The sequence below is a fragment of the Curcuma longa genome, chromosome 16, assembly GCF_044706935.1.
Source record: "Curcuma longa cultivar G26 ecotype Majalengka, Jawa Barat chromosome 16, ITB_CL_G26_1.1, whole genome shotgun sequence".
NCBI classification, from domain to species: Eukaryota; Viridiplantae; Streptophyta; class Magnoliopsida; order Zingiberales; family Zingiberaceae; genus Curcuma; species Curcuma longa.
This window is the reverse complement of record NC_133876.1, coordinates 12,763,794-12,789,910: the sequence shown is the minus strand read 5'-3', so window position 1 is coordinate 12,789,910 and position 26,117 is coordinate 12,763,794. Positions and strand designations below refer to the sequence as shown.

The 26,117-nt window shown below is 40.0% G+C and overlaps 4 protein-coding genes across 5 annotated transcripts; 2 read left to right on the top strand and 2 right to left on the bottom strand.

Moving 5' to 3' along the window:
• Nucleotides 1-328: 328 nt before the first annotated feature.
• LOC141846902 (uncharacterized) lies at nt 329-3,850 on the bottom strand. Its single transcript, XM_074734930.1, has 9 exons — nt 3,675-3,850; nt 3,331-3,607; nt 3,141-3,242; nt 2,984-3,066; nt 2,794-2,910; nt 1,637-1,739; nt 929-1,547; nt 497-684; nt 329-427 (listed from the first exon to the last, which is right to left on the bottom strand). The coding sequence occupies exons 1-9, from the start codon at nt 3,809-3,811 to the stop codon at nt 329-331; spliced, it is 1,725 nt and encodes a 574-aa protein (XP_074591031.1). The 5' UTR covers nt 3,812-3,850.
• A 4,371-nt stretch (nt 3,851-8,221) lies between these two features.
• Nucleotides 8,222-10,072, top strand: LOC141847610 (phospholipase A1-Ibeta2, chloroplastic-like). Its single transcript, XM_074735665.1, has one exon. It carries the CDS (start codon nt 8,264-8,266, stop codon nt 9,872-9,874), a length of 1,611 nt encoding a protein of 536 aa, XP_074591766.1. The 5' UTR covers nt 8,222-8,263; the 3' UTR covers nt 9,875-10,072.
• Nucleotides 10,073-15,153: 5,081 nt separating this feature from the next.
• LOC141847099 (subtilisin-like protease SBT3.9) lies at nt 15,154-22,573 on the top strand. Its single transcript, XM_074735080.1, has 10 exons — nt 15,154-15,243; nt 15,333-15,424; nt 15,512-15,609; nt 16,047-16,220; nt 16,308-16,381; nt 20,335-20,780; nt 21,075-21,344; nt 21,462-21,585; nt 21,755-21,926; nt 22,032-22,573. The coding sequence occupies exons 1-10, from the start codon at nt 15,154-15,156 to the stop codon at nt 22,571-22,573; spliced, it is 2,082 nt and encodes a 693-aa protein (XP_074591181.1).
• A 63-nt stretch (nt 22,574-22,636) lies between these two features.
• LOC141848059 (wall-associated receptor kinase 2-like) lies at nt 22,637-25,674 on the bottom strand. Of its 2 annotated transcripts, XM_074736172.1 has the most exons (4): nt 25,604-25,674; nt 24,481-25,486; nt 24,212-24,379; nt 22,637-23,997 (listed from the first exon to the last, which is right to left on the bottom strand). In XM_074736172.1, the coding sequence occupies exons 2-4, from the start codon at nt 25,340-25,342 to the stop codon at nt 22,826-22,828; spliced, it is 2,202 nt and encodes a 733-aa protein (XP_074592273.1). In that variant the 5' UTR covers nt 25,343-25,486; nt 25,604-25,674; the 3' UTR covers nt 22,637-22,825. The 2 variants fall into 2 exon arrangements, with proteins under 2 accessions (XP_074592273.1, XP_074592274.1); XM_074736173.1 differs by lacking the exon at nt 25,604-25,674 and having other exon boundaries at nt 24,481-25,568.
• Nucleotides 25,675-26,117: the final 443 nt, after the last annotated feature.

Here is a 26,117-nt window from a genome sequence, read left to right as displayed (position 1 = left end):
GGAGTTTTTGGGTTTTTTTAAAGACAGAATTAAGGGAAAGGGTTTAAAAGTATAACCGTAGTTGATTACTATAAACTTGAGTCTCATTGGAATAGATATGGTGGCATGCTGTTCAATTCATTATTCGCATTGTTTGGCATGCTCCAATTGGCTGACACAAGTAACAGAGAATTCTCCAAAAGTGAACAATTTTCTCTCGTTCTTTTCAAAAATTACATGCCATGGCTGTGTTTTTGAGGTTTACTCCATGCATTTGCAGCATTCATCAAAAGAATGAGATCTGTCTCTATTGATTAAGCATCTATTTGCATTGGTTTAGCTTCAGTGACTAAACTTTTGACTTCCCAAAGAAATGCTCAATTTGAGGCTGATTTGTTCGGTTTGGTTCGTGTTTTGGTTTCTTTGAAGAAATATTAAGCTTGCTACCCTGCACGGAACATAAACAAAGATCTCAATTTGTTAGATTGAAAATCAAATGAACAAGTTCTTTTGATACCATGAAATCATTATGAGTTCTTAAAATCTTGATCCTCCCTCCTCTCCCATCAGCTCCGACAGCAATCAGATCACCACTAATACCAGAGGAGGATGCCATTTTATGATCCTGCTTGCACCATTTCCCTACCACATTTCTATTCATGGCATTTCCTCCAGCAGCTCCAAGAAAACATTGATCACCTATACCTTGAAAGCCACAAGGAAAGAAATTATGGAACAAGTTTAACAAAATGTAGAAATCAGAAAACAAGTCTTGTTTCAAACTGAAATTGATAACTATCATATTCTATTTTGACTCTGGCTTCACTTTTTTAGTTTTTCTTGGTACTTCGCTAAATAAAAGGTTTTCCTAACACAGTCACAATGCAATGTGATACAGAAAGCTTAGCAGAGAAGTGCAACTAGTAAGAAAAACAAAATTAGAACTCACCAGGACACACAAAACTACCATGAGCTTGAATTTCCATTCCATTGTCTTCCTGTGATGTTTGCTTTGCAATATCACTGACAAGTAATACTTCTTTCTCCAGGTCTACCATAACTGGACTTCTTTTGAAAGGCTCATCTGTGCTCCCTGTTATGCTCTTCAAAGAAATGCCTCGACTTGAAGATCCAATGCAAATGTTACCTTCCTTGTAGTTGGAATAACCTTCATTACTGGGATAATAGGATGCATTTTGCAAACATGCAGGTCTTTTCTGTATATCTGTGCCGTTCTTTGATTGTGACTGACAGTATTTAAGAGCATGCTTATCTGGCAAACTTGCATCATTATGATTAATTACCGAATTATTACCATTGTAATCGGGTGAATCCAAACCATCATGGACCTCACAATCTTTGAAGCTTCTGTTTAGATAACTATCAGTAGGGAAAACTACCTTCTTAGAAACTGCTATTGAATGACCAATTTTTATTGTTTTATTTCCTGCTGAGGAATCTACACAGTGTTGATTCACTTCAGTCTTAACCTTCTTGGAATTTTTTAGAACCCTGAGAGTGTCATTTTCTTTTATTTCAAGTGCCTTCCCTAGTTCAATTATCCTAGCCTGATACAAGTTTGAAAAACAATAAAATTACACAGAATGACAAGATAAAGAATATAGGACAAAACTACACAACCGCATAAAAGACTCACCTTCAGCTTCTTTATTTTATCATTAGCCTTTTCGAGATCTAGGCGTGAACGGTTCTCAGTTCTACCCAAAAGATTGCACTGGGCCATCAGCTCTTTATAACACCTACAAGCAACCACAAGGTTACAGTGGAAATCAACAGATGCTTAAGCCATTCCATCACAACAAAATATAAATGGCAGCCATATGTTGAGGACGCAATCAGCGTTACATGAAAAGTAATGTGATTCAGAATTGTCTAACAACTTAGTTAAGTCAGTATTCATAAAAATGATTATTATCATGACTCGCTAATATGCAACACATTAAAGAAGAAGATGCAAAAGGCCCATATTGCTAATTTCTTGTCCATGTATAAGGACAGAGTATTCTACTTGATAAGTTGAGGCTTTGACCTACATGCCACACAGGAAACCTGCAATTTTAAAATGGCAAAGTAATCACATTAGGTTAACATTAAGCCTTTTGTAGAATGTCAATACACCTTGTTTAGCATGCATGTTTCTAAAAATAATGAGAACTGATATTTCAAATCTGGCCAACGAAACTAACCTATTTCATTGTGTGCTGCTTAAAACGACACAGTTCACAAAGCCTAGAGTTGCATATTTTGCACCAAGAAAATAGGGCCAGGGTGTATAGAAAGTTAATGTATTATTCCTATAATAGATAAAGATTTCACTGTATGGCTTTCTATCGCATTGTGTGCTGCTGAACATGAGCACAGTTCAGCAAGCCGAGAGTTGCACATTTTGCACCAAAAAATTAGGGCCATGGTGTAAAGAAAGTTAATGTATTATTCCTATAACAGACAAATATTTCACCGTATGCGAGCACACAATTCAGCAAGCCTAGAGTTGCACATTTTGCACCAAGAAAATAGGGCCATGGCGTATAGAAAGTTAATGTATTATTCCTATAACAGGCAAATATTTCACTGTATGACTTTCCAATAATCTGATCCTGCATTTTAAGCCACTGATTTTGATGTAAAGAGGGTGGTTTGAGGTTGTAGCTTCAAGCACCTACCATTTGAGCATGATCCATCATTTGTTTTTAGCGTTGATATCAATAAATGATGCTAGAACAGCATCAACGCCAATAATATGTGGCATTTATCTACAAATCTTGTATATGATTTGAAATTGATAACACATACCTGTTACGCACTGCAAGAGACCTCCGCAGGACATCTATCGTACTCTCAAGGTTACGCCCATTTCCAAGTGATGCAAACTTCAAAATCTCTCCTTCTTCCAAATTGACATCCATTGCACTAAACTATCAGAAAAATCACAACGAGATCATTATCCAAATTGAGAAGCCGCAAAAGAATAAGCTTCTCTTACAGTTTAAGCGTAGCAAGCTCCTTAGCCAACCCTAAACTCCTCTCCTCTAGTTTTGCACACTCTGATGACTTCCTATTCAACTCCTGTAACAGGAAGCCACAAAATTCCAACCTTGAAGACAGATTATCAAAGCTACCAAAGGAACAATCATTTTTACCTCTGTCTTTACACAAAGAAACTGCTGCATGCGATCTCTTTCTAGCTTGATTTCTTCCCTTTTGGATTCTTCCTGTTTGGCTAATTTCTTCCAGACAGAGACCTTGGTAAACAAAAGAAAAGAACAAATTTTACCTCGTTGGATCAAATATATATCTAGCAGAAGAAAGCTAAGTTCGATTACTAAGCACCTCGTGGTCCAATTTCTTGAGATTGTCCTGCTGGGTCGCAAAGCTTTTAGTGAGGGAGGAAAGTTTCAGCTCCAACCTCCCGATCTCCGCACTTAGGGCCTCAGCGCTGGGCTCCTGTTGGTTCTCGGAGGGTGTAGCCGTAGTCTGGGTGGAGGCAGCGGCATCAGTGGTGGATTGGAAGTAGAGGCGAGTAGGGCGATTGCGCGAACAGGACTGCTTGCAGATGGGGCAGGCCGGCTTCTGGCCGGCGGGGCAGTACTCGAGCCATTGCTGCAAGCTGATTCCCAATCCATGAGATCACGAATCCAAAGAAGTGGAATTGGGTTTTCCAGAAGAGATGTTACCAGAGTTCGTGCAGGACGTGGCCGCAGACGGGGATGCACTGGAGGTGTTCGGCGAGGGGTTTCAGGTCTTCGTAACAGATGGCGCAGATCGGCTTCGACGATGAAGTAGCGCCTTCGTCTCCTACGCTGGAGCACATCGTGTGACCCTCCACCTCCTCCTCTTCCGACGCCAATCTCCGGACTCCGGTAGGGTTCTGAAGAGGGGATAATTCTGGGGCGGGAAAATGGAATTTGCGAGGGAACGAATCTAATTGGAATTGAATTTATTGTAGGGCAGTTATGATTAATGGGCTTTGGGTTTCTGAAAAAACGGGGCAGACGTAAAAAAGATGGGCTTATTTTATATAAAATTGCTTAGAGATATATCAATTGTATATTTCCCAAATATCTAGCAGGAAAGGACCTTCTAATTTGAAAAAAAAAAAAGAAGAGAAAAGTAAATATTTTTTTGGCCAAATTATTCTTAAATCACTCTCTTTTGTTACGACAAGTGCTATTTTTCACCAACTATTTTGCTTATTGTGAACTTCTAATTAATTCCCAAAGGTGAAACTTTTAAAAGTCGAAGGTTGGAGCAAGTCATGAGCAACCTAAAGTTGCAAGCGAACATACTTTGTTTACAAGTTAGGTATCATGATTATTGAAGCAATGGTGATTATTGTAATTAAATTGGTTTATTTTCTCAGGACATTATTTAATTTGGTCAACGATTTTAATGTTTCAAAATTATTAACTAGCAACAATAATATGAATTGGCCTTAGCTTCTAGAGTACATAATATTATTAACTCTATCCATTATTACATATTTTCGTATTTTGGAAATCAACTCTTATTTATTGACAATAAAGAGGCTTTAATTGTCCAACAAGCAGGCAATTGAACAAGTTCAAACAAACCTTTTTTATTTTAGAATGCGTCAGCAGTAGCAGCGTTGATTTATCAATTTAGATCATTCCACTCCAATTAAAATGGCTGAATAAGCAAAATAAATTTTTTTTTCTATATTTTAAAATTAACTATTCATGTCCTATTCACAACAAATTTATTAAGAAGCATGAATAGTATTATCCTTCTCCTCCCACATAGAAAAGATAAAGTAGTGATTGAATTATTATATTTCAACTTGTAAAGATGTTAATTAATATAATCGAAGGTGATTAATGTGGGGTGTTAGTTATTGAACATGAAGGTGATGAGATTAACACATGTTAGTGTAAAATATTTAAAAAAATATATATATTTCAATATTAGGCGACAAAAAGCAAAAAGACTATCAATAAAAAATATTTAATTAGTCAAAGCCTGAATGCCTCTATGTGGACATATCCAGTGTTATCTCTTTTATTGTCGCTTTGTTCTTTTTAGTAGACATATCATTATGACTGTCGCCGTTAATATATATATTACTTCTTCTCCACTGTGCCTATTTTGCATGTTTCATCTCCCCTTTCCATCTCTCGTATTGAACAGTTGTAAGGGCATCAAATAATGCAAGATTTTTTAAAAAGTTTGTCAAATAAAAAAGTTCGAATCATTATAGGCATGAGATCTAAGGTTTAGTTTAAGAGCATCTCCAACGTAAGATTTTCGAAGAAATATATGAAACCAAAAAATTGAACAAAAAAGTTTGAACTATTGTAAGATGAGGTTGAAGGTTTTTTTAGTCTAGCTAAGAGCAGTAATGAAATTTCAAAACAGTTATTTTCTCTCAAAATTAATAATATAGGTGTGGGCGGTAATTAATTAATAATGAAGTTTGAGGTTTATAGAGATGCTTTAGGGAATTTTTTTTGATTGTGGAGAGAGTGGCAGGGTTTTTATACTTTTGATGTGATATTGATATGGCATATTGAGGACTGCAAAAAGTTCATTTAGAGCTCTAACAATTGGAGATGCCCTAATAATGTGGGTGGAGTCAGTAATTAATTAACAATGAGATTTGAGATTTGCAGGGAATTTTTTTTATTGCGGAGAGAGCAGTAGATTTTTTTATGCTTTTGATGTGACATATTGGAGATTTAAAAAAAAGCTCATTTAGAACTCTAACCAAGTAACCATTGAAGATGCCCTAATATAAGGTTTTTGGATAGGTTTGTAAAACCAAAAAGCTAAACAAAAGCTTGAACCATTGTGGGCATGAGGTTTAAGGTTTTTAGTTTAAGAGTAGTAATGATATCTGGATCATCTACTGAGCACCTAATCTCGGTGAACAGATGATAAGAAGTGGAAGAATTTCAGGCCAAGTAGGAATATCAGTTTCAAATGATCGAAGAGATGTAAAGATAAGAGCTAGAGCTAGTAAATTTTGTACCTGATCGGACTTCATTCGATTACACTCCTCAATCCAACTTGAAGGAGAACATGTGATGGTATCCAAATTATCTACCAAGCACCCAACCTTGATGCACAGATGATGCGAAACGGACGAATTACAGACTGAGTAGGAGTATCAATTTCAAATGATAGGAGAGCTAGTAAATTTTACACTTAATCAAACTTCATTCAATTACACTCCTCAATTCAACTTGAATGGAAGACATGTGATGACATTCAGATTATCTACCAACCATCCAGTCTCGATGCACAAAGATTAATTTCTACCGAGCCCCCAGTCTTGATGCACAGAGATTAACTTCTACCGAGCACCCAACCTCAGTGCACATATATTAACTTCTACCGAGCACCTGACTTCGGCACACAGAGATTAACTTCTATCGATCACCTAGCCTTGATGTTCAAATATTGACTTCTACTGAATATCTCACCTCGATGCACAATTATTAACTTCAATCAAGCAACCTGCTGTAACGCTCAGATATTAGCTTCAACTGAGTCTCTAGACTCAATGATCAGGTAACCCGAAGGATAGATACGCGACGTCTTTTGAATGGAAGAGCAAGTGGTGGATGTCAGAACTGATTCCCTAATTCCCCTTTAGAAACTATTGACATTTGGTGAATGGAAAGGTTAGTAGTGGATGCCAGATTTGGTCCCCTAAGTGCCTTCCGAAGAATACGTGGCAATAGATGAATAGAAGGCCTATGCCAACGATCAAGGTGGGTCTCTTCGTCAGTTTTGATAAAGAAGAGATAGAAACGCGCGATGTTTGACATGGAGATGCCCTTTTGATTTCAATATAAGCATCAATAAAGATAAAAGAGAGGTATGATTTTCTTCTTGCAAGTAGAAGCAACTCTTCTCTAAAAAAAAATTCTTTTCTTCTTCTTCTTTTATCTATCTTAAACCTATTTTATTGGTGATTGACTTGAGAATTAGAATGACCGCACTCGTAAAGCCAATCAAGCCCTAACCTATGTTGCCACTCAGACTATCTCATCTTAATCATTTGAGAGATGATCTAGCTTTCTGGAGCTGAGGGGCCCGAGCGTGCCAAAAAGGCACCATCAATTAGTAATGAAATGTCAAAACTGCTCTTTTCTCTCAAAATTAACAATGTGGACGGGGCTAATAATTAATTAACAATGAAGTTTGAGATTTGTAGGGAGGTTTTTTGATTGTGGAGAGAGTAGTAAGTTTTTATGCTTTTGATGCGGCATATTAGGGACAACAAAAAAACTCATTTAGAGCTCTAAGGAGATGCTTTAAGGACAACTCTAATGTAAGATTTTTGGAAATTAAAAAGTTGAACAAAAAAGCTCAAACCATTGTGAGCATGAGGTTTGAGGTTTTTATTTTAAGAGAAGTAGTGAAATTTAAAAGTTATTATTTTCTTTCAAAATTGAGAATGTGGGTGGAGCCATAGAGATATTAAATAAAGATATGTGATTTAATAGTGTAGAGCTCATGAGAGATTTGTTTTTTATAGTGAAAAGAATAATATATTTTTATACTTTTGTGACATTAAAATCACAAGAAAGCTCGTTTAGATTCTGACGAAATTCAAAAAATTATTATTTCTCTCAAAATTAAGAACATGCATGGCCACTTGATGTTAATTAATGATTTTTTTATCTTACTTTTTATTTTTTAAAAAATAATTAATGAATATTTTATCTAAATAAAGATGGATGATTTGATAGCGTAAGATTAAAAAAAATTATTGAGATATTTTTTAACAGCGGAGTAACTAGTAAATTTTTATAATTTTAATATGATATTGGTGTGATATTGATGTGATATATTAGGGATAGTAAAAAATTCATTTAGAAATCTATGTTCAAAAAAGTTCAAAGGACAAGTGGATGAAGAGGAAGAGTAGATAAGGAATGGATCGTCAATATTTACACCCAAATAATAAATTAATTTATATTTTCCAGCTAATAAACATCTCTTAATTGATTTATAATAAAATATTAATTACTTTGAAAGAGGCGAGGAGGAAATGAGTCTTATTTCAATCTCGAACGCAACGCGGATTCCTGGACTGCGAGCTGTCAATCGAAAATTTGATGACTTATGTCCAACTAAAATTAATTTTGACCTTCGGATTTTTATTTTGATCCTCCTCCATGTTGTTGACCACTTCAATTTTCGCCTATTTATATCCCCACACGATCCTTGGCATCTAGCATTCTAACTCGTAGATCTCTTACCAACTCCATCGCTTCTCCTCTTCTCTTCTCTTCTCATGTCGATCGGCCTAGCCATGGCGGCGGCTCCTCCTCGCCATCTGCCGCAGGCACGCAACGCCCTCCCCAACTCTCCTCTCAACCCCCTCTCTGCCTGCCGCCACCCCACCTCCGCCACAGCCGTCCATATCAGCAACGTGGAAACCGCTGCCCCGCCCACCACCACGCTATCCACCGCCGCGCACCTCGCTAACTTGGAGCGCCTCCTCGAGAAGCAGAAGCAGGAGTTTCCTGATCCGCCGGTACCAGGGCTGGTAAAGATTGACCACGACGGCGAACATAACGCCCCTTCGTCGTCACGGTCCAGCCGCCTACTTCAGGCTCTCAATCTCACCTCTGCCATCTTCCCTTCCGGTAGGTTCTCCAACAAACCCGCCGGAGCCGAGGAGATGTCCCCTCGGAGTCTCACACGCCTCCGCCGTCTGCTTTCCAACTCCAACCGTGCCTCCCCGCGAGGCAGCATCGCCGGCGGCTGGCGCCGCTTCCACGGCGCCGGGGACTGGGAGGGCCTCCTAGACCCCCTCAACGACGACCTCCGCCGCGAGCTCGTCCGCCATGGTGAGTTCGTGCAGGCTACCTACCACGCTTTCCACTCCACCAGCGCGCCGCCGGGGCGCCCCCGCCATGTCCTCCTCCCCGACCGGTCCTACCGTGTCACGCGCAATCTCTTCGCCACCGCCTCCATCGAGCTTCCGCCGTGGGTCGATACGGTGGCGCCATGGGTCATGGCCGCGCACCCCACCAGCTGGATCGGCTACGTCGCCGTCTGCGAGAACGAGCGTGAGATCCGCCGGATGGGCCGCCGCGACATAGTCATAGCCCTCCGCGGCACCTCCACCTGCCTCGAGTGGGCGGAGAACTTCCGCACCGAGCTCGTCCCCCTCGACGAGGAAGAGGCGGAAACGGATGAACAGGGACTCCCGACGTCGGTGCCGAAGGTGGAATGCGGGTTCCGGAGCCTGTACAAGACGCCGGGATTGGGAGACACGCCGAGCCTATCGGCAGCGGTGGTGGAGGAGGTTAAGAAATTAAGGAAGGAGTACTCAGGGGAGGAGCTAAGCATAACGGTGCTGGGGCACAGCCTGGGGGCGGCGCTGGCGGTGCTAGTAGCGGACGAGGTGGCGGCGCTAGTACCGCCAGAGCAAGCCGCGACGGCAGTGTTCACCTTTGGGGGGCCGCGAGTGGGGAACCGGGCGTTTGCTGAGCGGGTGGAGAAGCGAGGGGTGAAGGTGCTGCGGGTGGTGAACGCCCACGACCTGGTGCCGCGCGTGCCGGCGGCGCCGCTGCGGACTCGCGACGAAGGGTACGCCCACGTGGGGCGGGAACTGGTGGTGGACAGCCGGAGCTCGCCGTACCTGAGACCAGACGCCGACCCGGCATGCTGCCACGACCTGGAGGCCTACCTCCACCTCGTCGACGGCTTCACAGCGGTCGGCCGACCTTTCCGTGAGGACGCCAAGCGGAGCCTTGCTCGCCTCCTCAGTCAGCAGGGCGCCAACATCAAGAAGCTGTACCTAAACCAGGCGCAGGAGCTCCGGCTAAAGCAAGCCGCCGAAAGCTTCGGCCGATGCAACTCCGGCCAACTCGCAAGCCCTTCCTCCACATTCTAGTTCACGCCGGAGATCAAAGGAGACATTTTTTTTAGTAGTACTCTGTGGCTGTGCATAAGAAAGCACCCTCAATTTTTTTCCTTTCTGCATCTTAATATGCAAAGATGTAAACTTCTTCCCAAGAGCTGAGATATGGATGGCTTTAGAATTTCATACCTCATCAAATGATTCAAGAACAAGAATCAGAATTCAATACAATGAGCAAATTCCGAGAGGAGAAAAACTGAAATTAACCTTTTTATTTTTGCTTCACAAGATAAAAACATTTCAATTGATTCACTCCGGCATTGTCTGAAAAAGGAGAGGACAGTGCATTTCTGAAGAAATTAAATGATTTATATGTATGATACAACAGTAGAAGTTCAATGGAGGTTAGCTAACAAATCGAGCATATGCCCTTTGATTGCTGTATCAAGAAACTGAAGACGTCAACTTATTTACTTCATAATGTTTTACTGCTAACTGAATTGTTTCACTTAGTTCAGCCATTGAACTTGCATAGCTAAGTTAGCATCACTTATTGTATTTACACTGCATCAAATAAAACAACCCTTCGATGTTTGTATCCTTTAATAACAAAATACCATCTAAAAGTAAACGAACTGAAACCATTATTCCCAAGGAAATGGAGAATAAATTCTTAAGAAACTGAAGTGCTACTCTGCAATTAGTCATGTCTATGATATGATGATATATTTGGATTATTTAATACCAAAATTGTAGATGAACTTAAAATTTGTTGGATTGTACTTCACAAGATCATGGGTGACGATAAGAAAAGTTAAGTTGGTTAATGGATACTAGAAGTGAAACAAGCATAGATAATGTAATCTTGACAAGAAAAAAGTGCCAATATAACTGTGAAACAGTTTAAAGCGTTCATGCTTTACTGGGCAGAGCAATTTCCTGGCCTATAGTTAAACCTCCTTTAATCCCTAATTAGGTGAGGTGGAGAAAATAACACATCAAGAATCCATAACCCTTTTTAACCTATATCAATATCTAATGTTCTATAAACGTACAATTCATTTGGTGAACTAGCACTAAAATTGTTATTGGGGTCATAGTTAACTCTGTTGGCAGAATAGTGGGGGAAGCCTTGATTTCATTTATCTTGATGGCTGAATTGTCCACGAAATGCGTAGTGGAGGAATCAATTTCTTTCCACTTTCTTGTTTGAGTGGAGGTTGTGTTTTTGTTTGTTCAAAGCTCAACTAGTTTCACATTATCAAAACTATTTTTACAAAGTAGTTCTGTACTTATTTACATGATCTTGTCACATTAATTATATGATACAATATGATAGTAGTTTAACTCGTTCTATATCTTTTTACTTAACATTAGAGTGGATCCAAGCGTCCAACAAATCTATTTCTAAAAAAAAATGATATGCATATCCAAGAGATATCAGCACCACTGGAAGTGTAATACACACACTAAGAATATCCTAAAACCTTTAAGACTGTTTGTGCTTGAAGGTTCTTTTTCAGAAACTCAAGAAACATGCTAAATTGTTTCTATTTATGTGCAAAGATCGAGTTCAATTGTCCACAAAACACATAGTGGAGAGATGAATATTCCACTTTTTGGTTTGAGTGGAGAATGTGCAACATACGTTATATAAAATCTTTAGTCACTTTTCACATCATAAAAATCATGTGTAGCGAAAGCTTAGCTAATTTTACATGTGTTACATGATTTCATATCGAAGTGATACGACCCCATAAGGTTATGATTCATTATACAAATGCGTCATTAAAGCTTAGCTAATTTTGCATGTTTTACATGATTTCAGCATAAGCTTATGATACATAATACAAATGCAACTTTCCAACTCTTGTCCCCTGCCCTGTACCTGAGCTCCAACAATACACGAAAAGTTTTCACAAGCCATCAAAATCGGGTGGCAGGTCATGCCTCACCTTTGCTAGTGCTATGCAAGAAGATGACCTGGAAATGATTTATGGTCCTAGGACAACATAAAGACATCAATCCTAGATCCTTTAAGATTAGCTAGTTGTGCTTTGAAGGTTCTCATATAGAAACCTAAGCTACATGTTAGATTGTTTCTCTCTATTTCCAGGTTCTACCTATCAAATCCTGACATAGTTTAGTTGCTCTGTTAAATATCATTTCTGACATAAACTAATGGAACCTGTGGATATGAAAGTATTCAACAAGATCATTCATGACTCATGAGTCAATGATGTAATCTTGTTGAACTATATCTACAACTATTCAAGAAAATGACAAGCAGCAGAAAATGACTCATCAGCTGGAGCAGTTGCACCTCCACAAGACAAGTCATCAGCCAACTATAAGAGCAAGGGAACCACTAAATTGATGCTGGATCATATCAGTTAGTGGAGAAATTAACAGGTGGTTCTGTGGTTGGATTGAAGTGAGTAAAAATTACGTTTTGCCACTGATGTAAAAGATGTAATGCTTCCAGAAAAGCTTATGCTGATGGAGGATTACTATTATTTTCAAGGAACTGTAGTTGTTCATCCTGATTCAGACTTTCTGGAAGACACTACTGGAAAGTTGAGGGAGGTCTGGTTTCAACTAAATTTTCTTTTCTTGCATTAACTTACTTTCTACTCACAATTGTTACACTCTTTAGATAAAGATTCAATCCATTTTATGTGCAGGTGTTAATTTGTATGAATCATATTAACTTTTCCTCTGGTTAACTCATCTGTTGGGGCTGGAGTTTAGTAGGGAAAGAAACTGCACAAATGGCTACTTTCCACTCTAGATATTAGCTCTATATCATTTTTGGCACAGTCTGTTCGAGATGGTGTATACTTATACAGCTCTACTTTAAACCATGCTCTACATTTGATAGACTGGTGAATTTTGATATTATTATCCGGTCATGACATCTCCCGACTAAGAAATTTTTGTTTTTTTAATGTGCTAGCTTCTTGCCCATTGATGCATCTGATCTTCCATCTATTTCTTTGTATAATCCTAAATCTCTAAATGCTTGGATGGTTTGTTTTTGGTTTTGCACACCATCTATTTTAATTTTCAGGATGGTTTTTTGGCCGGCCCATCATGTACTTTATTTTCTCATCATAAACATAATAATGGAGACACAATACAACTGTAATAATGTATTCTGCCTTAATTCACAAGGCTTTTTCACATGTGTTTTATTCCCACCGTTAGTTTTATGTAACACCATATCATTAATTAGGAATACATAAGTAGGCAATTTGATTCTTTTACTACGTATAACTTTTGCGTTTTTGTATTCAATAATCTGGACTTCTGTATGTTTTTTACATTACTTAAATCATATAAAACTTACAAGTTCAAAACATTACGTACATTAATGTTTTCAGAATTTACAGTCTATCTGCAGATTAAAATATATAGATTGTTTTCAAAACGCTATATTTTTTTGTTTGCATCTTGCTTTAAAAATTTACTTAGAATTCACACCTCCTTGCATATCAAGGTAGATTGTTTAATTTTCAGAATCAACCAGCGGTTGAGTTGGAGCTATAAAAATGAGTCTTTGTTAGTGTACGTAGTACGTAGATTTCTACTCGAGAATTGAAGGAAGGAACGGGTGAATTACTAATGGAATTCAAAAGGTTAAAGACTTGATATGCAATGCTAATCTAATCTATTCAAGAAATTTGTAGAAAAAGTAATTATTTTTTCCTTCGTTGGGTTCAAATTGATCATGCTTGGAATTGATCATACAAATATTTTACTTGGAGTGGTTAGAAGCCAATTCTTACAGAGTTATATAATTTCTATTATAAGATTAGTCCGTTGACATAATCAAAGCAATAATATACTAACTTTTGTTCATATATAGCAAATCTTGAAAGAACTATTAGTGTGAATCAAGTAGAAGATTAACAGGACGGTGGGAATCACACGGTCTAATCCGTACTGCAGTTCGAGTTATCATTGAAGATTTCTTTTCCAGCACCTCCTAAATTTTAGATGACCATGTTTTGTATTCCACAGTGCACCAGTTATGTAGAGTTATAAGAGATTCAGTAATCATTTCTATGTACATGTTTTTTACATGAATAAAATCTTTCTCTCATATATTGTTTTCTTTGAACATGTAATATTGTTTTGACATAGAAAAAAAGAAAAAAAATTGAGAATGACACCACAGTCAAATCAATTATGGCTTCACTGACTAGACAAAAAAATGTATGATTTAGAGCTCAATGAGGTTGATTATTATATGGTCTCGTCTTTTCCTCCTTTTCTCCTCGAGCATCATCAACGACGACTCCTGCTCCGGCATCGGTTTCTGCCAGACTTCCATATCCGAGAATCTCAAATACTATAGTGTCGAGTTTGATAACCGGTAGCAGATGCAACTACGTCACCTTGTTGGAGGACGAGTGGCTTTATGCAAATTAACAGTGATGGGCCATCATGCATCATGCAATAACAGTGCCAGCGTCGACTCCTCTAATGTCCCTGGCTATCTTAATTTGCAACTGTTTAAAGGGATACCAAGCCAATCCTTACGTCTCCAACGGATGCCAAGGTCTGCATGTCTATTCAAGAAAATTTGTGGAAAACAATTGTCTTTTTCTTTATTCTTAATTATCGTATCCAAATTAACTACGCTAGGAATTGATCGGGCACTACTTTTCTACTAGGAGTGGTTGAAAATCAATTCTTAGAGAGAGAGAGTTATATAACTTCTATCATAGAATTAGCCCATTGACATAATCAAAGCAAGCAAAAATGTAATAAGGTCTCTCTAAAGAAAACGTGTTGAAAAATATTTGTTTTTCTTCATTGAATCAAGATTAATAGAAATGATCATACGCAACTATTCTTCTTGGAGTGGTTAGAGGTCAATTCTTATAGAGAGTTCTTTAACTTCTATCATAAGATTAATTAGTCCATTGACATCAAACTAATGATGTACTAAGTTTTGCTAACAGCAAGTGCCATAAGAAATCAGGTTAAATAGGGTAGGATGATTAATGCAAACCTAACAACAGTATCCTTAGCTTCTTTTAACAGTTCCATATCCTTCAATTTGTCCACAAAAGTAAAATAATTTATTTATCTAACATCATATTGTTCTATCAATTTACCTAATTGAACTAGTCAGCCTACTATATCAAGTTTGATTAAGTGATTTGAATTAGTCACTGTTTTAGCTAATAATTTACATTGAACTTTTCTTCACTTCATAATTAATTAAGACTAATCTTAATTAATTATAGATGGAGTATTATATATATCACAGCCACTTCTCCAATTTAACCAATTAAATCAAAATGTATTCAAAACCTCTTCTTCCTTCCTTTCTCTGTTTCCTCCTCGCTCTCAGCTCCATTCAACATATCCAAGGCCAACCTTCAACCAAGGTAACCATTTAAGTATTTTAATCACATTTTAATGCTCCTTGTTAGCCCATAAACTCGTAAATATAAACTTTTATTTTTATTTTTTTAAGCTTTATATTGTGTATCTTGGAGAGAGGAAACATAATGATCCAAATCATGTGACTGCATCCCACCATGACATGTTATCATCCATTCTTGGCAGGTACATGTAATATATTTTATTTATTTTTAATTCTTCATGCTCAATTTTTTAGTTAATGTAAGTTAATTAATTGACTTAAATTTTCAGCAAGGAAGGAGCTCTGAGTTCGATTGTTTATAGCTACAAACATGGCTTCTCAGGGTTTGCAGCCATGCTTACTGAGTACCATGCTGATCGAATCAGAGGTAACCTAATAAAGGCTAATATTGAATAGATGATGAATTCTTATTCTTTTGAGGCTGTTCTAACATCTATGTGTTATTATTGAGCTACTAAAAGATTGCTATTAATATATGATCAATTGGATCTGTTGGGGTACATGCAAGATCATTCCATCTAGAAAGCGATAACTAATCTCTCGTGCAGGATCTTCGTGTCTTTCAATAGAAGCAATATATTTCATATTTAAATGCAATTAGTGATGAATGTACGTAGGATTATAAATTCAGAAGCAATTTGGTAACAATTTTCACAATTTTCACTATTAATTATGCTAAAAATTCTATTAGATGAAACTCCAATTTTTAGTTGTTTGTGATTAAGTTCTAGTATAAACTTTTTATAACATGATTGTATATTAAAAATAATTTATGAAACTAAAACAAGTCGATATTTTGTATAGAATTGCCAGAAGTGATAAGTATAAAGCCAAGTGAAAGTGTGTCATTGCTCACCACACGAAGTTGGGACTACCTTGGAGTTGGTTTAGACATTAATACTGAACATAACCAACACTTGGGACTGCTTCAAAAAGCCAACTTTGGAGAAGATATCATAATTGGAGTTGTTGACTCAGGTAAATTACATGAACTTGTTATATTATTATCATTAATCTTGTGATTATTTGATCTCACTATTTGATTTATGTGTATATAATATATAGGCATTTGGCCTGAATCTAGGAGTTTTGATGACTATGGTTATGGACCGAATGTCGGAAAAATAACTTTATTAACTGTATTAATTGAAATAATACACAGGTTATAGCCATATATATAGGCAATATTTCTTAGACCCGATCACATAGACCGGGTAATATAATACTGGGTCACATAGACCGGGTATAATATATATTAATATTCTAACACCCCCCCTCAAACTCAAGGTGGTAAAGTAGAGATCAACTTGAGTTTGCTCAATAACACATAGAAGCGACCCGGCAAGAGAGACTTGGTGAAGATATCCGCAATCTGATGTTCGGTAGACACGGACTGCAATTGCACAGTGCCAACACTAACATGCTGCCGTACAAAATGGCAATCGATCTCGATGTGCTTAGTGCGCTCATGAAATACATCATTTCGAGAAATTTGAATGGCACTCTGACTATCACAATGAAGATCGGTGGCTGGCGGTTGAGGAATGCCAAGATCAGAGAGAAGTCGTCGAATCCAAAGAAGCTCGGAAGTAGAATCAGCAAGTGCACGATACTCTGACTCAGCGCTGGAACGAGAAACGACAGTCTGTTTCTTGCTTCGCCAGGAAACAAGGGAATCACCCAAGAAGAAACAATAACCAGTGATGGAGCGTCGGTCAGTGGGATCGCCTGCCCAATCAGCATCAGAGTAACCAGTGAGCACCAATGATGAATCAGCAGAGAAGTGAAGACCATGTAGAAGAGTGCCCTTAACATAGCGAAGAATACGTAATACAGCAGAATGATGAGCTGTACAGGGACTAGTCATGAACTGACTAACGATGTGAACTGCATGAGCTATGTCAGGACGAGTGACTGTCAGATATATCAGGGAGCCCACTAACTGGCGATAGAGTGTGGGGTCCTCAAGAGGGGCGCCATCGAGAGGAGTGAGACGACAGTTTGCCTCAAGTGGAGTTGATGCAGTCTTGTTGTCAGTCAGGCCAGCACGGGAGATGAGGTCAGAAGCATATTTTGCCTGGGATAAATAGATACCATCTGCCGTGTCGGAAATCTCAAGACCTAGAAAGTAACGCAGCTTACCAAGACTCTTCATATCAAAATGCTGATGAAGATAGGTCTGCAAATCAGATATTCCAGAGGCATCGTCTCCAGTGATTACCATATCATCAACATATAGCAATAGAATAATAATCCCGGATGAGGAGCGACGAATGAATAAAGCAGAGTCATAGGGAGAGGCGGTAAACCCATACTGAATAAGTGCTGAGCTGAACTTGGCGAACCAAGCTCGTGGTGCCTGCTTCAGACCATAAAGAGCACGACGTAACTTACATACCTTCCCCGAAATGTCTGAACCTGGCGGCGGACTCATATAAACCTCCTCAGAAAGATCTCCATGAAGAAAGGCATTCTTCACATCCAACTGGTGAAGAGACCATCGACGAGCAGCAGCAATAGCCAAAAGACAACGTAGAGAAGTCAAACGGGCAACAGGAGCAAATGTCTCTTCATAGTCAATGCCGTACTCCTGTAAGAAACCTCTGGCCACAAGACGAGCTTTGTAGCGCTCAACAGATCCATCAGAATTTGTTTTGATCTTGTACACCCATTTGCAGTTAATAGGTTTCTTGCCAGGTGGTAGATCAACGATATCCCAAGTCCCAGTCTTCTCAAGAGCCTGCAGTTCCTCAGACATAGCCTCACGCCACATTGGATCACAGTTTGCCTCACGAAAAGTCCTAGGCTCATGGTTAGATAGAATGGCAGAGAAACAATGGTAATCAAGGAGATGAGAAGGAGGACGACTTACACGGGTTGAACGTCGACCAGTGGCAGCAGGGACTTGAGATGCTTGTTCAGGAGACGCAGATGAGTCAGCTTGAGGTGACGGGGAAGCATCGACAGTGTCAACAGGAATCTGTGTGAGCTCGGGACCTGCAGAAGAAGGAGATGGATCCAAAACAAAGAAAGGGGAATCAGTTGTTGACGGGGAAGCATCGGCAGTGTCAACATCAATCTGTGTGAGCTCGGGATCTGCAGAAGAAGGAGATGGATCCAAAACAAAGAAAGGAGAATCAGTATGAAAAGGAATGCTAAACTTGGACTCAGAAGAGAACATCTTATGTTCCCAAAAGGTGACATGACGAGAAATACGAACTCGATTTGACACAGGATCCCAACAACGATAGCCTTTATGTTCTACCCCATATCCCAACAAACAACACAGACGATTCTGAGGCTCCAATTTGTTTCGTTCATGTGGGGGAAGGTGGACGAAACTGACACAGCCAAATGGACGAAGAATGGAGTAATCTGGTGGCTGACCAAAGAGTTTCTCGTAAGGAATGGCATCCTGAAGTACAGAAGAAGGCATCCGGTTGATTGTATAGACAGCAGTAAGGGCAGCTTCTCCCCAAAACCGATCAGGACACGAAGCAGAAAGGAGCATGGCACGAACAGTATCTAGAATGTGCCTATGTTTACGTTCAGCCCTACCATTTTGTTGTGAAGTGTAAGGACATGAACGTTGAACAACAGTGCCCTGGGCAGAAAGAAAATTGAGAAAGGTAGAATCATTATATTCCAAAGCATTGTCAGTGCGAAGTGTTTTAATAGGACATGAGAATTGTGTTTGAATCATTTTTGCAAAAGTGGAGTAAGTTGAGGCAAGTTCAGAACGATTTTTCAAAAAATAAATCCAAGTGAATCGAGAATAATCATCAACAAAGATTACAAAATATCGATAACCTTTGAACGTTCCAATGGGAGAGGGCCCCCAAATATCTGAGTGAACTAGAGAAAAAGGTTTATCAGCAATAGAATGATTATTTGAGAAAGAGAGTGCTGGTTGTTTGCCAAGTTTGCAATGCACACAATCAAAAGATTCAAATTTAATAGAACCAAAAAAACCTTTAGCAGCAAGAGATCGGAGGTTATGTGATGAAGCATGCCCAAGTCTGAGATGCCACTGATAGATGGAAGAAGGAGAAACGACAGCAGAGATAGAAGGAAAGGGTTGAAGGGAACAAAGCTCAAACAGGCGACCCTTCTTGCGCCCCGTCCCAAGAATCTGGCCCGTCTGCGAATCCTGAACCTGTACACCAGAAGACGTGAAAATAACAGTAAGTCCCTGCTCTACCAACTGACCAATAGAAACAAGGTTTAATGTTAAATGGGGAATGTAGTAGACATCTTGGAGAGATGGTGAAGTGGCATGACCAGTATGTGTGATTTGCATGGGGGCACCATTTGCAGTGTGAATGGGAGGCGAGGTGGCAAGAGATTTTATAGAATGTAGCAGATTAATGTTAGAGGTCATATGGTTGCAACAAGCAGAATCTAAGAACCATTGTCGGTTACCTGATGTGGTGGCTAATGAAGAATTGGTAGATAAAACCTGAGTGAGCAGTTTATGGATATCCATAAGGGTAGGAGTAGTGGGCTGAGGCGGCTGCAAAACCTTTGTGACGGCGGCTATGGAGGAGGAAGAGCCAGCTGTAGAAGATCTGCGACTCAGTTTTGGGCAGTTCTGACGGACATGACCCTTTTTGTGGCAATAACGACACTCAATGTTGGGACAATGAGTGTAAGCATGATCAGCATTCGGACAACGACGACATCTAGCAGATTTGTCCGATCGAATATCCTTGCAAGCATTAACATGTTCCATATTGAGAGATCTTCGTCCTTCTTTAAGCCTCCGCCAACAGCAGAGCACGACTTTAGCAACAAGAATACCGACAATTGTTGGAAATATAAAACCCCACACAAAGGACCAATCGATAGATGATTGAATATTAACCACCAGCAGCTTCAAAACCCGGCGGTAGAAGAAGAAGAGAACACGCAACCTCTATTCTTCTACACGGTGTCCAAGGCACTGAACCGGAGAAGAAGAGCACGCAGGGAGGAGGTGAAACCAGCTGACCTTCTCTATTTGCAACCAGTGACAGCGGTGCACAGCCAAGATGAGGAAGAACCACAAAGCCCTAAATCATGATGTGCGCGGCTTGCGGCGGACACCGTGAAGCGGAGGGAAGGTGACCTTGATCCAGCGGAAGCAGCGTCACAAGCCCTAATGATATCGCTTCCTGTCCTCGCGTCGTCGTCGGCCGAGGAATCACGGTCGGTGCGGATGGGCACTCGCGTGAATGCTCCGGGAGTCGCTAGGTGTTCGATGGATGCAGCTCTCGGCGGAGACAATGGAGGCGGCTATGCTTTGCAAGGCATTCCGAGATTTCCTCGAATGAAAGTATGGGATCCTTATCCACGCCTTGGTGTAACACGTGATGCTTCAGAAGAAGAAATCCTAGAGGCTCGAAAATCGAAATTTTCAAGCAAATCAATATGCTGGTCACGAGGGCAGGGAAGAACAGAGGATGGCGGCTCTGTTCATGTGGCGTCGGCCTCTGTTCGCAGGGAAAAAAAGGGATGGTGGCGGCGGCACCAAGGAGGAGAAGGGAAGGAACGATTTAGGTTAACCTGGCTCTGATACCATGTCGGAAAAATAACTTTATTAACTGTATTAATTGAAATAATACACAGGTTATAGCCATATATATAGGCAATATTTCTTAGACCCGATCACATAGACCGGGTAATATAATACTGGGTCACATAGACCGGGTATAATATATATTAATATTCTAACACTAGTGCCTTCTGATTAAATTAGTTTTCGTTGTTATATTTTTCTATTAATTTTAGTTGACCCGTTGTACAATATGATTTTAGATACACTGACATGAATATGGATGTAAAATGATGCAGTTGCTTTACAGATCAAAGTCTAAATTCCACGAATATGGAAGGGAAAATAGTGGTATGTGCTGATTCAATAAGTTCTCCTGGAGCTGTTGCTTCTAGTGCTACTGTTGCAAATCGAAACTTTGCCCGGGTAGTGAATAACTTACGACAAGCAAATGCAAAGGGGGTTATATTTGCTCGATCCCCACTGGGCCTTTTTCTAGATTTTCCCAACTTCTTCTGCATCTTCGTAGACAATGATGTTCTTTGGCAAATAAAGACGTACACCGCGAGGTATGTGTACTATTCTGCAATCATAAGCACAACTAACAGTGAGGTCATTCCAAGTTTCGCCGTCAATAATTACTAAGTTTCTATATGCATTTCTAACAGTAAGTTAGGATTTGACAGTGATACATCTCCGGTTGCCAAGGTGAGGCCGGCATACAATATTGTTGGTAGTAGAGTGATATCACCTAGGGTTGCAGCTTTCTCCTCAAGATGGCCAAGTATACGATACCCGGATCTGATAAAGGTATGCTCTTGAGTTCATGATGAATAATTCTACGATCATGACCATTGTTTTGGAAACTCGAATGCGGTCATAAATGATTTGCAATTATTATGATTATCGTTAAGTTGTTTCAATCTCAACTATTTGGAGTCAGCCACATCCATGCACCTAAACTTTATCATTTCTGCAGCCGGATATCACAGCCCCAGGAGTGAATATCTTAGCCGCTATGTTCGACAGCTACGCTTTCGAATCTGGAACTTCTATGTCTTGTCCGCATGTTTCTGGAATTGTTGCTCTTCTCAAAAACATGCATCCAAAATGGTCACCTGCTGCCATTAAGTCTGCTCTTGTAACAACTGGTAAAGTAAATTTATGATCAAACTTAATTGTACTTCATTCGTCAAACCCTTCATGTGTTCTGTTGACACTGATAAACATATATCTGTTTGCATTGTTATTTGAAGCTTACACTACCAATGCATATGGCTTTCCGATTGAAGCTGATGGAATTCCTCGAAAACTTGCTGATCCCTTTGACTACGGTGGCGGTCATGTTGATCCCAACAAAGCTCTCGATCCTGGACTAGTTTACGATGTTGATCCAAATGATTACTTCAAGTTCTTCAACTGCACTAATGATGTATCAAGTTGTGAGCTAGTGGATAGTCATTTGTACCATTTGAATCTGCCGTCGGTCTCCATTTCCGATCTCAAAACTTCCGTGACAATAAATAGGACTGTCACCAATGTAGGCGATACGAATTCTGTCTATCTAGCAGTAGTGCAGTCTCCTCCGGGCGTTGATATGCTTGTGGAGCCTTCCATCTTGGAGTTCAATGCTTCTAAGAATACACAAACGTTTGTGTTAACATTCAAGGCCCTTGGAGCAGTTCAAGGAGACTTCACTTTTGGAAGCTTAACATGGACGGACGGTGGGAATCACACAGTCCGAATCCCTATTGCAGTTCGAGTTATCATCGAAGACTTCTATTCGAACACCTCCTAATATGCAAGTATGATGATAAAGATACTGAGTATACACCTGCAGATTGAAAGTGCTTCAGTTCACTATTCTCATTTATTGTTTTTCATTCAATATACAATGTTGTGTTTCCATAGAAAAAAAAGTAAAAAAAATGACAGTAACAACATCATCAAATCAATTATGGCATCACGACTAGCTAGAGAAAAAAACATGTATGATTTGAAGCTCCATGATGAGGTTGAGCATCAGCTTCTCTTCTTGTCTTCCTCTTTGTCACCTTCCAGATTTCATATTGGTCCATTCCGTGAGTGCACTCTCTATATGGGATGTAGTATTGAGATCTTCATCACCGACTATACCAAGCAGGCTATCGTTTTCCTCGACATTGTATATTACTTCTTGTGGATGTTGCCTCAACTTTCGCAATGTGTCTAGCTCCTCAGCAACTTCCTTCATGGTCGGTCTCTCCTCTCCCTTCATATGCAAACACCGACTGATGAGATCACCAAGTTCTTGAATCAACTCCATATCAGCTTCCTTTTTCACTTGATTGTCCAAAATATCGAAAACTTTGTTCTCATTCACTGACAAAATGAAATTCGAAACCAAACTCCTTTGTTCTTCAGATTCTTCAAAATTAATCGCCACTTTACCAGTAAATATCTCTAAGAGAACCACGCCAAAGCTATAAACATCACTTTTATAGGTTAACTCGTACGTCATGAGGCACTCGGGATCAATGTAACCATGAGTAAATTGTATTAGAGTAGCAAATTGTTTCTCTCCCTTAGGAATCAACTTTGAAGCTCCAAAGTCTGAAACTTTTGCAATGTAATAATCATCTAAAAGAATGTTGGAAGGTTTCACATCTCCGTGAATGATATGAGGTGAAGCTTTGGAGTGCAAGTAGTCTAGAGCATTAGCGGACTCATATGCGATCCTTAGTCGAGTATCCAATGACATTGGAGATGAATTCCCACTCCCATGAATCAAGTTAGATAATGTTCCATTGGGGACAAACTCATAGACTAATATTGGCACCTCGGTCTCCAAACAACAACCTAAGAGCTTCACTATATTATCATGCCTAATACGTGAAAGAATAAGTGCTTCAGTTCCAAAATCTTTCTTTAACTTCTCGTTGATAACCAGAGGCTTCTTTATGGCGACAATACGTTTGTCTTCTAAAACTCCTTTGTAAACAATTCCATTTCCTCCTTTGCCGATAACACACTCGCTATCAAAATTATTCGTTGCTTTCTCTAACTCTGTGCTTGCAAAAATCTCAAACCTAAGGCCTTGTTCTTCCTTCATCTTTTTCTTTAACTCATAACCCCCATGTTCTTTGAAATATTTCCTTTTCATCTCTTCGAGCTTCCTTCTCTGGTAGGTAATATAGAGACACAAACCGCATAGCAACAAGATGATTATCCCGCCACAAACACCTGCCATACATAAGATTATGATTAGTATACATTATATATGTGGAGTACCATAATCGATTCCATGATTCTCTCAAATTCTTAGGGTCAAAATCTCTGTAGCTGTCTACTTGAGGGAAGGGAACACAGCTAGATTCTTGAATGGATAGAAAGATATGCAGACAGAGTCACAGAGAACAAAAATTCATTCATGAATTAAAGTAAACAGTAGTCTTACCTGTAGCCATCCTTGTCATCAAGGAAAGCTTTTGGTTTTTCATGCACATCCCATTGTAAGCCTCCCCATGCGTCCCTTTGGGACAGTAACACCGGTAGCCGGGAACTAAGTTCACGCATTTTGCCCCTTCCGAGCAATTAGTATTTGATCGATCACACTCATCGATATCTGCCAACATATATAATCGTATAGAGGTCAGATAGAATGAAGAATCACTCGCTGCAAAACATAATCGATCAAATTAATAGCTAGAGCACATGCACACCTACCTTGGCATCCATTTGGCACATAAGGATTGCCTCCATACCCCTCGGTGCAGTTGCATAGATACCCCGGGCCATTGGTCGAGTCCAAGCACTCGCTATGGTCACTTGCGCAGGCTAAGGAACCAGGGCCGTTGCGCCTTGCCTCCTCGCACGTCTCGTTTCCGATGGCCCAGTCCATGATCACCGGCGCCCTCCCGTCCGTGTTTACTTCCATGAACTGGCTCGTGGTGGCGTAAGCCTTCTGAAACCGGAACCACTCCTCCTCCAACAGCACAGCGTAGCTGCACCTACTAAAGTTCCAGGTGCTGGAGCTGTTGAAATTGGGATCGAAGTAGACCTCATAGTGCTTGAGATTCTCCGGGATCGATGTCTGGCAGCATCCGATGCCCGAGCAGGCGCCGTCGGTGATTCTCCGTTCACTCCCGCACATCGACACACAGCCGCTCCGGTAGCTGCCATCGCTCTGCCGGCTTTGGATGTAGGCGAGGGTCTGGCAGCCGACGGCGGTGAACTTGTTTTGGCGATCAGAGAATCGATACGGCGTGCTTTCCATTTCCATTCTCCAGTTCGAGTAGGTGACGGTGTCGTTTTCGGGGTTGTAGCAGGATGAGGAGACGTGGTTGAGCATGCGGACTTGGGCCGTAGGCAAGGAGATGTTGAGCACCTCGACGTTGCTGTAGAATGGCTTCTCGACGCCGGATTCTGTCTTGTTGCAGAAGAGTTCGAAGCCTGGCAGCGAGCAGTTGGGGCCGAGGCCGAACGGGTACGGGATCTCGACGTCGCCACACTTGGTCGGGCAGCTGCCGGATGATGACACAGCAGGTAGAAGCAGCAGCAGTAGATGGAGCAGGAACAGAGGATCCATGGTGTTTCTTTAGCGTACGTTATGGGACGAGGGCTCTGTTTTCTTGTATAAATAGGCAGATGGAAGCTTTTATCTGTGAAAATAACTTGGAAATCGCATGAAGAACCCGAGGGTCAAGATGATTCCGATCAAAACATGTGCAGACTGTTATTTGAAAGTAGAAAAGTTAGAAGAATTGAACGATAATACAAATATCAGACGAGTCTAAAACATGCGCAGATCGTAATTCAAGAGTGAAAACTTTGAAGTCAATGATTGTACCAAAGAGACCAACGCTGTTAAATAATCAGATCGAAGCCCTTCTCTGCGAAAATAGCGTGGAAATCGCGTGAAGAACCCGTGGGTGAAGATGATTGCGAGGAGATGAAGTCAAAACGTGTACAGATCGTTATTCCAGAGTCAAAACTTTGAAGTCAATGTTGTACCAAAGAGGCCAATGCTGTTAAACAGTAAGATCGAAGCTTTTTTTCTGCGAAAATAGCTTGGAAATCGCGTGAAGATGATTGCAAGGAGATCAAGTCGAAACATGTGCAGATTGTTATTTGAAAGCGGAAAAGTTAGAAGAATTGAATGATCGATAATACAAAAGATCGGACGAGTCTAAAACATATTTTAGTTGAACTATAACCCCACCGTAGTGAATAGAATACCCAAGGAAGGTTTCTTTTTAATTATTCTCAAAATAATACTTTTATCATGCAATCACATGATTTACTAATTATTTAATTATTGGTAGTCAAAAATAAATAAATAAATAAATAAAATTCAATGTTTG

Excerpts from the sequence above, each read along its gene's own strand:
- LOC141846902 (XM_074734930.1), bottom strand. The coding sequence starts at position 3,811 with ATGTGCTCCAGCGTAGGAGACGAAGGCGCTACTTCATCGTCGAAGCCG. Across the intron at positions 3,608-3,674 it reads CACGTCCTGCACGAACTCTG|CTTGCAGCAATGGCTCGAGT; the intron begins GTAACATCTCTT and ends ATTGGGAATCAG. Across the intron at positions 3,243-3,330 it reads TCAAGAAATTGGACCACGAG|GTCTCTGTCTGGAAGAAATT; the intron begins GTGCTTAGTAAT and ends TTGTTTACCAAG.
- LOC141847610 (XM_074735665.1), top strand. The coding sequence starts at position 8,264 with ATGTCGATCGGCCTAGCCATGGCGGCGGCTCCTCCTCGCCATCTGCCG.
- LOC141847099 (XM_074735080.1), top strand. The coding sequence starts at position 15,154 with ATGTATTCAAAACCTCTTCTTCCTTCCTTTCTCTGTTTCCTCCTCGCT. Across the intron at positions 15,610-16,046 it reads CCATGCTGATCGAATCAGAG|AATTGCCAGAAGTGATAAGT; the intron begins GTAACCTAATAA and ends TATTTTGTATAG. Across the intron at positions 21,927-22,031 it reads GTCTGCTCTTGTAACAACTG|CTTACACTACCAATGCATAT; the intron begins GTAAAGTAAATT and ends TGTTATTTGAAG.
- LOC141848059 (XM_074736172.1), bottom strand. The coding sequence starts at position 25,342 with ATGGATCCTCTGTTCCTGCTCCATCTACTGCTGCTGCTTCTACCTGCT. Across the intron at positions 24,380-24,480 it reads TGTGCCAAATGGATGCCAAG|ATATCGATGAGTGTGATCGA; the intron begins GTAGGTGTGCAT and ends ATATGTTGGCAG. Across the intron at positions 23,998-24,211 it reads GATGACAAGGATGGCTACAG|GTGTTTGTGGCGGGATAATC; the intron begins GTAAGACTACTG and ends TATGTATGGCAG.